Below are 15,033 nucleotides of genomic sequence, written 5' to 3' on the forward strand. Positions count from 1 at the left end.
CTCAAAGCTATCTTAACCAGACAAAGGAAGATCACCCCAATGTAATGGTGATCCTTTTGTGGCATATAATAGATGGAGGGGCTCTTGGGGCCTCTTATCCCTGAACACAGACACCAAGGTGTCCTTCCATCATCACCCTCTGCTGCATCTTCAGCCCCTTGAGACTGTTGCTGCCAAAGTACAGTAAGTCAGAGCGGCCCTGTACAGAACAGCAGGAGGATTCAGGAGGGTGCAAAACTGAGCTTTAAACCAGATTTGCATGAGCACACACACCACTCTCCATTACCAGTGCCTTGTGCAACTGAGTTACGCCCCAGGGTCTGCCCATTTCTGTGGAAATTAAGTGTCTCTTTAGAAAGGACACAACAGTAATACATGGTTTTAATGCATCCAGGTATCTTACTGGTAATGCCCAGTTCCTGTTTCACTTTGTATTTGTAGTCCGTGTTCCTATATAGCTGCTAAAATATAATAATTATGAGGAAGAATGGCTAAGTGGCTTATTATGGATTGATTGTGATCACGGTGCTTAATAGAAACAAAACTAAGTGCTTTTTGAGCCTCTCACAGTTCAGCAATGTAGCACATGATGCAAGCGGTAGAAGAAACAGGTAGGTAGATGGTTCCTTAAACTTTTTCACTTCTTAGCAATGTCCAAGAACAGCCCAGTTATGTAGTTCAGTAGCACCAAGACTATATTGTAAAGTTTAGAATGTAAGGCAAATTAAAAAGATGGAACTGAAAGTAACGTGTTGAAGTTAAACTTTACACTTTCACAATAATGTGAAAAACATACCACTTACACCTACATGAAGTCAGTCAACCATTTAGTGAATACACCTCCTAGCATTACGAGTTATTTCCTTTTATGGATTTAACGAGGAAGACAATGTTATTCGGCAAGCCCAGTCTTGGGGAATGGAAACGAGTGAAAAGACAACCTGGGTGACCATGCAGGATGCAATTTCACTCTTCAAACCCTACTGATTCAACTTTGTACAGTGCAATACAGCCAAGCCAGTGTATTCCACAGACAGCTAGCCCTAAATTCTGCAGTACCTTTGGAACAGCAAACTGGAAAGTGTGGTAGCGTTATTTAATTTAAAAAAAAAATAAAAATCAGTACAGTAGCCCATGCTACTCCTTTGGTGGTTTGAGGGGCTGGGGAAGAGAGAGATGGGACTTTCAAGGCATCTGTGGAGGGAGTTCTGTACTTGTACAGTGCTAAGCACAAGGGCCACGACTGAAGTTCCAAGGCATATTTCATTCATTTTCAAAAAACAAAACAAAATAAAAAAACAACCTCAAATTTAAATGAAACTGCCGCACATTTTCTAGTCTATTGCAAAAGGGTGCTGAAGAACTCAAGGAGCTTATTACATTGTTTCCACTGAGGGGAGCAGCAGTGAAGTAATTAACAATGTTGGCATCTTTAGGGGAACTAGGATAACATATGTCAATATTATAGCTCAGAGGTGGGCAAACTACAGCCGGTGGGCTGCTTCCAGCCCATCAGACATTTTTATCCGGCCCTCGAGCTCCCGCCGTTCAATTCATTAACTACAGATCATACTTTCCTTATTTTAATAAATCAGTTTTTAAAAAACATTTTGATAAGAAAAAAAGTGTATGTATGCAGCATATTTAAGGTACTTTTATTAATAAATATTTGAATTCTGTTTGTGCATTTTTGATTGACACTGAATTTCCACCCAAATAAAGTTTACACAAATTACAACTTAATCAAAGAAATTCATCATGTACCATTTTCTAACATAATAAATGTAAAAAGAATCTGAATAAATGTATATTAAGCTACATAATTGCTTAAAATAATTGTGTATAATAGTGTATCCTCCTGGTTTGCAACAAGAAGCCACACATTTAGAAGAATGAAGTCATGTCATCGCAATGTGAAATACAGTGAATGAAGATGGAGGAGGAGGAGAAAACAGGGTTTAGGAAAAACAGGAGAAGAAGAGTAAGCATCCTCCATCTGTCAGGATGGAGGAGCTGCTTCCAGAGAAGCCACATCAGAAAGTGGCAAGAAAGTCAGTTTTCCCATGATCAATGTCCGTTTTCTCACCTTGGGATAAAAAAAGTGGCAAGTAAATTTTGTACTTTTTAATTTAATTGAACTATAAAGGTTTTCCTTTTGGCTCTAAATATACTTCCCAACTAAGGACCAAGATTTTGCCACTTTTACAATGCATAGTACCGCTGCTGCATTACTAGATGTGCAGTCCTGCTGATTGACTGCAAGGAGCTGTTTGCAGAGCGAGGTGCTACTCACTATGACCGAGTGGCAGAATCTGACCCTAGGAATTTTAACACTTTTTTTCCCCCAGCAGTGGATCTATGGAATCAACCTCCCCACCTACCATTCCAATCCCACAAACTACATCTAGGATTTTAAAGTAGTGCAGAAGAGTCAATTCTATAGTTATTTTCTGCCTCTTCGCCCCCCCTCCTTTCCCCTTATTCTATATTTCTTATTTCTACTGAGGCAGGCAGGTTTATGAGGAAAGGAAAGCTAATCCATTATTCCTCCCTTCACTCTGATTTGACATCACCCTCAGCTCAATAAGGCTTTTTTGAAAAATCGTCCCCAATATTTTCAACTTAAGTGCTCCTTCTCAACCACAGAAGTGGTCTCTGCAAAACAGGGTTGAGATGCTTGCTCTGCTGCTATTCACGTTCTCGGAATAAAGAGAACTTCAGTTTCTAAATATCAGCAATGGTGGCACTAGGTCAGCATTTTAGGAGGATCAATTAATTGACTTTCAGGAGTGCCTTTCAGTTCCTTTGCTGTGGCTATTCAATGAAGTGCAGGTGCCTTCCTTGAAATGCTACTGCTACTTTGGAGCCCTTGCTGGAAAGTAAACCACAATGTAGGAAACTGATGCAGTTGCCCTACATAGGGCTTTCTTCTTGATGACAGAAGTTCTACACCGTTATGTCTGAAGCTAAGAATGACACGCATTAAGTGCTAAAAGGGTGCATGGTGATCTGTAATGTATAGGAGAGCTATGTCAAACAAGTAACAGCGTCCCTATTCCACTTCTTAAAAGCACAAGGTGGTTCTACTTATTATTGTATATATAGAGAGAATGGCAATTTCATTATCGACATAGTGTGGAATAGGTGTATCTTTAGAAATTCTGTAAGGAAGTAGAAAATGAGAATTTGGCACACAAGGGTGTTCCAGATGTACAGCATAAATGTTAAAAGGAGTCTCACAAAGTCAGGCATGGGCAAAGAAAAAAAAATAAGGGAGAGGTACTGGATACAGTAGAGCAGTGGTTCCCAAACTTGTTCCACCGCTTGTGCAGGGAAAGCTGCTGGAAGCGGCGGCCAGTACGTCCCTCGGCCCGCGCCGCTTCCAGCGGCTCCCATTGGCCTGGAGCAGCGAACCACAGCCACTGGGAGCCATGATCAGCCAAACCTTCGGACGTGGCAGGTAAACAAACCGGCCTGGCCTGCCAGGGGCTTTCCCTGCACAAGCAGCAGAACAAGTTTGGGAACCACTGCAGTAGAGGAATGTAGATACCGGTATATAGCACTTGGAATTAAAGAGAGGTATCTTGAAGGCAAGTGGCATAGAACTGGGATGATTGTAAATATATTTTACTTTGATTCACTTCTCATTTTTCTGAGCCGGACAATGTCTCAAATTAGAGCTACCACTATGTCAGTCTAGCACTTTTCATCATCCGACGAAGTGGGTATTCACCCACGAAAGCTCATGCTCCAAAACTTCTGTTAGTCTATAAGATGCCACAGGACTCTTTGCTGCTTTCATTAACACTAAAATCACTCTTCAGTGAATAACTGAAAGCAACCACAGAATTCTTGCAAGAAACTGATTTACAAATCTGAAGATTTATACTACCTTCCCAGCCACAATAGCTAGATACAACAGCCTTCGGTTTATCATGTAAATGGATATTCATTATTTAACCTTCTAGTGAAAAATCTGCTCAGAATGGATACTGCACAATGAAAAATGGAGAAACATGTTCCACTGGAATCAATTTATGACCACTGCTTTAATGCTGTTCTATTCATTTACAAGCAGAGTTCTAAATTATACAGTTCAGTTTATAATTCAACCCACAACTTTGGAGTTTTATAGCACTTTAAAGCAATCTCCAAGTTACTTCTCAGAGGCGAAAAAGGATTCGAACTCCCATCAGGCACATCACTAGGAGATGGCAGCAGTATGGGCTCTATTCAAAGCTGTATCACATACTTTCTCGATGACAAAAGGTAATTCATTTACCCCTACTTCTCTTTCCCAATCTGTAAAGATAAAATTACCTACCTCATGTTAAAGCTGAATGTTTAGTTCACCAATGACACCCATTGCAAATAATCCAGATGTTAACTGAAATCACAAACCAGAGATCTTCAAAGACGGGAGACCCATGGAATACACACAGTTGGCCAGCTATTCAGTAAAGAAACTTTTCTAACTTATTTAGAGATCAAAAATAACTAACTAACTGGCCCACTCTCCCCTAGTACCAGTACTTTCAAATCAGGCACTGTGTATCTCAATTTTCTAGAAACCTGTTTTATACAGAAAGCTATCATCATATAAAGTAGTTACTTTTTTTTTTTTTGTTTCCTAATCTGGCCAATTAGGAAACAAAAAAAAGTAACTAATTTATATCAATCTTTGCAGACAGCTTTCCTAACCCCCCACCCCCAAAAAAGAGGAAAAAAAGAAGGCCATATATCACACACTGGGGAAAGAATGCAGATAGAAAAATTACACTAGAAGAATGGGTATTGATCTGGAAAAGAGGACCAGCAACCTCAGCCTCTAGTACAATAAAAGAAAAATTCTTTAAGATACTGTTTCAATGGTACCTCATACCAGACAGGTTAAACAAATATAGAGCGATTGAATGCAGAAAAATGTTTAAGAAATTGTGGTGAAAGAGGAGATTTTATGCATATATGGTGGACACGTCCAGCCATAAGAAAATATCGGGATGCAATCTGGAAGCAAAAGCATAAATTGTTGGATTTTTATTACCAAATGATCCTTTGGTAATCCTCCTGGGGCTTCCTAGTGAAAATGGTCACACAAAAGAAAATGACGAATTAATCTCTCATCTGCTAGTAGCTGCTTGGCTATTGGTTCAAAAAAAAAAAATATGGGAGGCTGTAGTTATAGAAAAATTAAGACATCAGTTACATACCAGCAAAACAGCGGACAGATACTTAGATATTTGGTTATCTTTTATTCAGTACTCAGAAAAAGTACATTCATCTGCCAAAAAAAATAAAAATAATAATAAAAAAAAAGGCAACATACCTGACTTTTTTTTTTTTTTTTAATATTAACATCTGACAGCCATATCTGGCCTGTTAAGTATGTGTGTATAGAGATTTCACTTAACTTAATAAAATCACTGGAAACAACAAAGGTGTTGTAATGATACTCATTCTGTAACATCGTAACACCCTGTTAAATAGAAGGATCCGATTACTGTATTTCTGTGTAATGTCTCTAAACAAAAGAGAACTGTTGTAATGATTGTTTTGTTTCTGATATTTACATGACAAGAATTTGTAAACTTGTTAAAACTTCCTACATAAATAGTTAAAGAAAAGCTGGATGTTTGGAGTGCATTGAGACTATCTGATGGAAGTCCTTACTATTTGCCCCAGAATTATGTAATACACTAAAGCGGTTATAGTAAGAAACCAAATATGAACAGTGCATGTTTTCAATAAATACTAAAAGCAAACAAAGTTTAAAGAGCTGGAGTTGTCATTTAATTTGAAAGCCTTTCACTTTGAGATTGAGTGTACTAAATATACACATTATGTTGCTTTTTACTTCTAGGCAGGCTAGGAAAGTGTTACTACACTACCACCAATACAAGCGGGCAGCCAAACTGTCATGTTTCAATGTATGCCTGATAACTAGATTATGCTTGATGCTCAATCTAATTCTTAAACAAGTCTCAAACAGTTTCTCTGTTGTACATCATTGACCTTTGGAGCCCAGAGTTTAAAAAAACCTGGATTTGCTTATAAATTAAGTATATGTGATGGACACAAATGTTACTGTAGATTAATTGCAATGGAAAAGGGTGAATGTATTATAAAGTCTTCTATTGCAAAACATTCCTAGCACATAGTCCTTTGCTTTGTCAAACAGCTTTAAATGCATCTCAATTGTAGTGAAGCTAAATTTGCAAAGTAGAATTATTTTAAACCATTACAAGTTAAGAAAGGAATCTGTTTCTGTACAATACTTCAGAATGGTACAACATTCCCATTTTGTTTGGCAAAGACTCATGACCCCTTTGGCAAGTAGTGAAATCAATCGCTCTTAGTAGCAACTATCAAAACACACATGGAGCCAAAAAATTTTGTTGAGTAAGTTACTCAGTCACAGCAGCCAAAAATTCATTAATAGGCAGAACCACACCGCAGAGATTCTTATCGTCAGCTGCATTATTCATAAAAAGCATTAAAAAGAATCAGTGATATATTTCAACATTTCCTGGTTAGTCTTGGGTTAAGTGCACAGCATATAATTAGCTCACCCAAAACGACAATAAAGGCTATTAAAAATGAGTTCTTACCAGTTAAACTGATTACCCCAATTCTTGCTTTACAAGCACCAACAAGTAGGAATTTTATTCACAGTTCCCACAACAACCGGGTGGAGCTACTTGTTAATCACAGCCTTCAAAACTTTTCTTCACAGTACAGCAATAATTTCAAGGAAACCGGTTAAGCAATAACCAGATAAGCTGCTGACACAGCTCCACAGAGAATGCTAGCTGCTTATGCCCACAGAATGGCAATAACTCTGACAGAAAGGGCTTCAGCTGCTGGCAGGCCTGCAATCCAATAGGTTCATAAGCTTCTCAGATGCTCTGTGTCTCCAGGAGAAGTCCTTCTAGATCAGACGCTTCTCTAAACTCATGAACAAGAAAAAGTTTATCAACCACCCATTTGTTTTATTTATTTATTTTAAATAGCTAGATAGATTCTTCTTCAGATAGTTTTAAATGACCTTTTTACATCAAATTCTGGTGTCTTCTCTTTAAGAAACATTTGGGTGCAACATTGGTAGTAAAACATCATGACAGAGAGGAATGGCAGTGCCACATCAGCCAGGAATGTTGGCACAATGCTTCATGTCACCATACCACTTTGTGGAAAACTAGGTGACTAGCCACTTGTCTCAGCAGATATAGGAATTCATAATGATGCTTTGATCACAATTAGCTACATACACATTTAGAGATGAATGTGAATTTGACAGAGGTCCTGACAATTATTCTTAGTGGAGTATGTAATACTGAGGCATAATAGCGAATCTGTACATAAGTTTGCAATAGGTTCCATCATAAGTTTTATATTTAGATACACATCCCTATAACTATGGCTAGATACAATTGGTTTGGCCTCAATGTTACATTTACTCTGAGGGCTAAATATGCAGGAAGTTTTCTTTTCTTTTTTAAATAGAAAAATATTAAGAATTTCATACACGTTTTCAAATTAAGATCATTAATAAAATTTTATCACAATTTCTTTCTGTCCCTCTGGCACTAAAATGGCTTGTTATTACCCATTCAAGCTTTCCACACAGTTAAATTTCTTTGAACTCATGCAAAGATCATATATGAAGGAGAGAGGTTATGACTATTGCTGGACAAGATTTTTCAGCCAAAACTTTTTTTTTTTTTTAATGAAAAATGTATTCAGGTTGATTGAAACATTTCACAAATTCATGTCAATTTTGATGAATATTTCAAAGAAAAGGAAAAAAATGTAGGAAATATCTAATTGGGGGTTCATTTTAACTGAACCATTTTTTGGGCTAGATTCACAACACCAAGGAGGAGGTGATAATAGTGGTGCCACCTCCACCCCACTGTAGTTAGGGCACTCAGTCACCTGGGATGTGGGAGACCCAGATTTGAATTCCGCTCTGGAGTGAGGACTGGAATCCAGGTTTTCCCCCTTCCTATCCCAGGTGAGTGTTCTTATCACTGGGCTATAGGGTGTTCTGGGGGCGGGTCTCTCTCAGTCTCTCCTGTTGAATTTCACTGTGGGTGGGGGAGAGAGAGAGAGAGAGAGAGAATATCTTTATTGTCTGGTGATTAGGGGACCCACTGGGCAGGACACCCAGGTTCCAGCCCCTACTCCAATACATATTTACACAAGTGGAACAGCTTCAACAGGAAAGACTGAGAGCCATGGCCAATAGTTTGTTGGTTAGGGCACTCACCAGAAAGAGGAGAAACCTGGGTACAAACCCCTGCTCCTGGGCAAGGATTCACATCTGATTCTCTCACATCCCAGATGCCATTCCTACCTTGGTTTTGGCCATGCCAGAAGTGCCTAAGCCTCTTGTGAATAGAGCACTATGCTTTTATCTTAAAAAAAAAAAAAAGTTTTAAATGGCCAAAATAAAAAAAAATCATTTCTCAAGCAAAAATGTTTTGTTCAACATGAAACAAAATTTTTCCCCCAACTTTTCAATCAGCTGAAAATTATTTAAAAAAAACAAAACGTTCAGTTCAGGTCAACCTGGAACAGAAACTTTTTGGAAATGCTAGCAAATCAGTCAGTTATTTGCACAGGTCTAGTTATGACTACGGCAGTGGTTCCCAAACTTATTCCACCACTTGTGCAGGGAAAGCCCCTGGCAGGCCAGGCCGGTTTGTTTACCTGCCCTGTCTGCAGGTTCGGCTGATCGCAGCTTCCAGTGGCCACGGTTCACTGCTCCAGGCCAATGGAAGCAGCTCCCATTGGCCTGGAGCAGCGAACCGCAGCCACTGGGAGCCGTGATCAGCCAAACCTGCGGACGTGGCAGGTAAACAAACCGGCCTGGCCCCGCCCCCCCGGGGGCTTTTCCCGCACAAGCAGCGGAACAAGTTTGGGAACCACTGGACTACGGTATTAGGCATTCTGATGCATCTAACACTAATGTTAGAGAGACTATAGGAGTGGTTTGCCCTCTAGTGGATGATCAGTAGTCCTTATTCACTGTCTAAAATTACTTCTCCATGGCTGTGAAATAACCTTTTTTTCTTCCTATACCATCTCTCTCCTGCCCCCCAAACATCATTTCACTTGTTTCCTAATTAGTTGCTTCATTTAAGTCACTCAGAGTTTTGGGGGAGTGTATTAAACTTCAGCTCCCTCTACACACAAATTGCATTGATTTAATTACATTGATTTCTAAATGGATTTAAGTAAAATCAGTGGGGCTTGTAGAGCCCCGATTGGAGCACTCAAGTTGCCAGCAGCACAGTAGATGGGGAAGGTTTCCTCTGGTGGACACAGACAAGGCTCTCACGTTGTAAGCAGGGGGTAGTGATTATTTCCAGACCCATCAGGTAAACCCAAAAAGTGTCACAGTGGAGACTCAGAAAAACATCTGACTGTTTGGAAGATTCTTCACATTTTGAGGCTGCCTCCCCACAGTGCTCTCTTCTAATCTGTGAGCTTCTAGTATAATTGCTCTCTTCCCTCAGCCACATCTCGCCTACTGCAGCCTTCTGTAATAGCTGAAGTCCAAATATCATCACAGGACTCAGAAAAGTCTATCAACTTCTCTACCGGACCCGCAGTGTTGGTCAAGTCACCCTGGACTAATAGGGTCTGGAATCCTTAACAAGATCTTTTAAAAGCTATCAAGAAGACTATTTAATAAAAAGCACATCAGTATCTCTACATGTTCAAGGCACTGCTGCATACTGATCCTCACAACATCCTTTTGATGTGGGAAGTAGAGTTCCTCCCCTGTCCTGAACAGTGTATACAGAGAGTGTATATAGTCCATACTAAAACCAAACTCCAGGAGGGGCATTGTAGGTAACAGGCATCAGAATATAAACCTCAACCTAAATTTTCCTCCCCACTTTAACTGTTTGGAGTGCTTTCTGAACAGCTATCCTCTCTGCCCGATAAAGACACACCGATCCTTTTCTAGCCTGGTCAGAGCTAGCAAGAACCACCTATCAGCATGTGTAGTAACTTATTCTGCATCTTCATGCAGGGTTTAAGCTCAATCTTGGAGTAGCTGAACAGAGGAGTCCTGCATTCCTACGCAGAATTCTAGGAACTCCCAGCCTATATATGGTGACCTGTATGTCTCTGAACACAAAGGATGTCTATTTCAGGGTCTGTCCTGGTGCCCCAGACACCTCTGTAAGAAGTAGCATTTCCTCCCCAACTGAGCTGCTGAAATTAACAGGAGACTGCCAAGAGCCTGTGTACCTCAGCAACCACCTAACATCAGGCCAGCCATGGAAGGCCACCCTTCCTCTCCTATTCAAAGAGTAATGGGTCCAGCTGCCCTGGAGAAAAAAACCCCCAGAAATCTGTGCGTTTAAGTAAGGATTATTGATTCTATCTCACTCTGTAAAAGCTAATGTGACTTGCCCAAGGTCACGCAGGGTGGCTGAGGCAGATTCAGGAACAGATCTCCTTAGCCTGGCTACATGAGTTTAGTCACAAGGTCATCCTTTCGCCTATGGCACCATAAGGCTATGTCTACACTACACACCACTTTCAGCAGTGTGTAGGGTATGCGTAGCCACTCACTGCAGTGAAAAAAGCAGGCTGCATCCACAGTGCCATGGGTCACTACACATCAGTGAAAGGCTCTAGAAGTGGAGAGGGAGTGGGAAAAGCTGCAGCAGCAACCTTTCCCCTGCGAGAACCCTTCCCCCTGGCCAGAGCCTTTCCCTGCAGCAGGGAAGAGCTCCAGAGGCATGGAGCTGGCAGAGTCTTTGCCGGCTGCTTCCCCACCACTGGGGCGTTTCCTCACTGCTGGAGTCTTTTCCTTCCACAGGGCATGGCTCCAGCAGCAGGGAGGCAGTTGGACACAAAACAGCTAAAGACAGCAGTGTAGACAGGAAAGGCTGAGTAGAGAGCCCTATAGGGCAGTGGTCCCCAACATGGTCCCCGCGGGCACCACGGCACCCGCCGGGGCATTTATGTGTGCCTGCCTAGTGCCCAGCAGGTGCGAGAAGCCATGGCCCGCACCTGAACATCTGCGGGCATGGTGTTCTCTGTTCCTGGCAGGCGCAGGGCCCACCTATTGCCCAGCAGGGGAGGGAAGCTGCGGCCCTGCGCCTACCGGGGACGGAGTACTCCAGGGCTGCAGGCACCAGTGTTCTCTGCCTTCGCAGCTTCTCTCCGGCTTCTCTCCGCACTACCCAGAACTGCCGCCAAAAAAACAAAAAACAAACAAACAAACAATGCTCCGACTCTGCCATCCCAGGAATGGACAGAATGCCGCCTCATAGCATGTGCTGCCCCAGGCATGTGCTTGCTCCACTGGTGCCTGGAGCCAGCCCTGTATGTGAGTATTCTTCCGCTGCACTGATACTGCTGTTTTCTTGTGCTTTGCGATTTTTTTTTTTTTTTAATATTTTGCCCCAAAATGAGTGGCTCAAATAAAAGACAACGTACGTATTATTTCAATGCAGAGGGGGAAGAATCCTATTGTTTTACTGAAAATAAAGGGAAATGTGTTTGCTTATTGTGCGGTGGTGCTGTTGCAGTGCCAACAAAACATAATGTCGAACGCCATTTCCAAACTAATCATGGCTCTTTTGACATTAGCCATCCACTTAAATCTGAGTTGAGAAAGAAGAAAATTAATCAACTCAAATCAAACCTATCTGCCCAGCAATCTGTTTTCACTAGACAAGTGGTAAAGTCTAAAAGTGCTACTGTTGCTTCCTTTAAAATTGCTCATCTGCTCGCAAAGAACAAAAACCCTTTCAAGATGGTGAAGGAAGCATTTTTGACTGGTGCTGATTGCCTGTTTCAAGGATTTCCTAACAAGGGTGAGATTTTGTCGGCAATACAAGACTTGCAGTTATCAGACAACACAGTTACGAGGAGGATACATGCAATTTCAAGCGACATGCAAACTCAGCTAAAGGATGACTTGGAAATATATGACTGGTTTACACTGCAATTCGATGAGTCGACATATATCGGATACAGCGCAGTTGGCAGTTATGGTGAGGATGGTATTTAGTGACTTCACCGTAAAAGAAGAGTCACTAAAAGTATTGCCTATGAAAGGGCAAACAAAGGGTGAGGACATCTATAATTTATTCAAATCATACGCAACATCAATTAGTATACCACTACAGAAGCTGTTTGCAATCACAACTGATGGGGCACCAGCAATAATGGGCAGCGCCAATGGATTGTAAAAAGAATGAATCCTTTCCGAACTTTGTCTTATCATTGCATTATCCACCAAGAAGCTTTGTGCGTCAAAGTTCTTTCTTTCACGTCATGAATGTCATTATTAAAATAACTCGATTCGAGAGAAACCTTTGCAACTCTGACTTTTTAAGGCCCTGTTGGAAGATGTTGATGATAAACTATCTGACTTTATCTTGCGCACAGAAGTATGACGGCTGAGCAAAGGTAAAGTTCTTGCATGTTTTTTAAGCCTAATTGAAGAGATCAAAGAATTTCTGAAGTCCACAAATCAGAACTTTGAGCAACTAGAAGACTCCAGCTGGTTAATGGACTTAGCTTTTCTTGCTGGCATCACTGACAAATTGAACATTTTAAATCTTGATCTCCAGGGAAGAGACAAACTTGGCTCAAATGATAGGTTATGTAAAATCATTCAAAGCAAAACTGATCTTGTGGATGTCACATATTAAGACGAAGTCTCTCATACATTTCCCAAGTATGAAGAAAATGGTACGTGACAGTGATTTTAATCCATCACCATTTGTTATCCACATTCAAACACTTCTGGAACAATTTGAAAAGAGATTTCAACAGTTCACCATCATTGAACCTGTAGTTGCCTTTCTTGTGAATCCTTTTATTGGCCAAATAAAGGTAACAGAAATGGCTACATCAATTGAGAGTCTCATTCAAGTAAGAACAGAAGACATGGAACTGGAGATTTTGAACTTTCAAAATGATATTGTTCTAAAAACCTGTGCAACAGATGAAAACTTTGGGAATCTGGTTGACTGAAAAAAGTTTCCTGCCTTAAAAAATGTAGCATACAAAATAAAATCTTATTTCGGTTCCACTTATCTATGCGAAGTTCTGTTTTCAACAATGAACATCATAAAATCAAAATACAGATCTCAGCTTACAGATGCCCATCCTGACGATTGCTTACAAACGGTAATATCATCCTACTCTCCCAACTACGAAAACCTGGCTGAAGAAATGCAGTGCCAAAAATCACACTGATTTTATTAGAAAAACCACGTGAATTAATTATACCTAATTTCCATTAAGTGCTGATGAAAGTATATGATTAACTTGTGTTAAACTTTTTTTTCATATTTGTTTGTTTATTGAAATCCAGATACAAGTAACATACAAAGAATATTTTAATTAACCACAACTGGCTATCTATGATAAAGTAAGAATAATAAATATATTTGGACCAGCAGTTCAACAATGTTTTACTTTTTTAAAATAAATAAGATGAAAACTATTTATGATATTTATTCTGTAAAAACCCCTTAAATTTTCTGCAGGTAAATAAAAAACAGCAAATTCACATGGTAAGGTGAAAGAGTAATTGCCGAATTTAATTAATACTTTTTACATGTAATATTACCTTTATCTTATGGATTCATATATTATGTTATATTAAATATGATAGTTTTCATATTATTTAATGTACAAATACAAAATAAGCCTTGAAAAATTGTTGGTGCCTGCCACACACTTCTGAAAACATGAATGTGCTGGCCACAAAAAAGGTTGGGGACCACTGCTATAGGGTATGTACTTGGGTACACAGGATTCAGGCGTTTCTTTACTGGCCTAAGCAGTGCCTCACCCTCTACACTGCTCCTTTAACCTATGCGGGGGGGGGGGAGGCTACCCAAGTACATACTCTACATGCCAATGAAAGAAGCCAGGAATGTAGCCTAAGGCTCACACGATTGTACACAAACTCATTTCCTTCCTCAAGTTCTCCTGGTCACTAGAAATCCCTCTGCTGGGCAGAGCTACCTGCCGCCTTCTCCTTCCTTCCCCAGCCTGTCCCCTACCCCAGACCCTCCACACATCTCTCTGCAGACTCCCCCTCTTCTGCACCCCCCAGTATTGCAACGCCACCAGGCCTCTGTAGCCTGCCCTGCTACTACATTCTCCCTACTCCAGTCCGCCACGCCTGTTCCAGCCTCGCCAGCTCAATAACCCAACCCCCTCCAGCAGCCCCCAGCTCGGCTGTGGCAGGCTGCGAGCCCCTGCAATGCCCACGGGAGCCGCAAATCCATCCCTCCACGCACCCGCAAAAAGGGGGCGAACCCCGCTGCTCCCTTCCCGGTTCCCGGCGTGCAGAGCCGCCGCGAGGCCAGGCACCCAGCAGGCAGCGGCCCGCGCTCCTACAAACCGCAGCACTCACCATCTCCCGGGGGTGGGGGAGGAGAAACCCCTGTCACACGCACCCCGCGGACAGTCTCCACCAATCACAGCCGGAGCAACACCCTGAGGACGGGGAGGCACAAGGGCAGCAGTCACTTTAACCAGCTGACCCCTACCGAGGCTCTTGCAGGTCGTATCCAGCAGGGAGCAGCAGGGCCGAAGCATCCTATAGCATCCAGGCGGGCTCACAAACTTTGTAAACTAATCTGTGTATTTGCACCCCATTTTATTTGGGGCTGTAATTCTGCTGGATGCCTTGGGAGCCGAGACGGGGGGGAATGTGCAATGCAGTGCGAGCCGTTCTGCACTGCACAACTTGTTGGTGTTTTGCTACCCCATGGGAAAATGGAGACCCCTCTGTTTTCATTCTGGTCGTCGAAGAGTTATTACCCCAGTCTCTTCATGGACTGCTTTGCCGGCAGTCACTTCCCCTTTTTACTTCTTAAAGGAACCGCATTGGAAAGAACTGAATAGCTGATATGTCCAGAAATATGTGAATTTTAAAAGACCAGATAAAAATCATGTAGCTTTTTTTTTTTACCAAAACTTTGTATTCTCAATAAGGCTAATATTATTGCAAATGGGAAAAAATTAAATTCGAGC

The 15,033-nt window shown here is 41.4% G+C and overlaps 1 protein-coding gene across 7 annotated transcripts in view; it reads right to left on the reverse strand.

Moving 5' to 3' along the window:
- Positions 1-14,770, reverse strand: part of CPVL (carboxypeptidase vitellogenic like) — a 94,403-nt gene extending 79,633 nt beyond the window's left edge. Inside the window, exons 1-2 of one of the 7 annotated variants that reach the window (XM_039528026.1) lie at positions 14,411-14,514; positions 6,609-6,945 (exon numbers count right to left, since the gene is read on the reverse strand). Coding sequence is in view for 1 of the 7 variants with exons in the window: in XM_039528024.1 (XP_039383958.1) it covers positions 14,547-14,595 (49 nt within the window). In the remaining 6 variants the exon portion in view is untranslated. The other 6 variants (XM_039528027.1, XM_039528024.1, XM_039528025.1 and 3 more) reach the window with 6 other exon arrangements.
- Positions 14,771-15,033: the final 263 nt, after the last annotated feature.

Source organism: Mauremys reevesii, linkage group 2 (genome assembly GCF_016161935.1).
Source record: "Mauremys reevesii isolate NIE-2019 linkage group 2, ASM1616193v1, whole genome shotgun sequence".
NCBI classification, from domain to species: domain Eukaryota; kingdom Metazoa; phylum Chordata; order Testudines; family Geoemydidae; genus Mauremys; species Mauremys reevesii.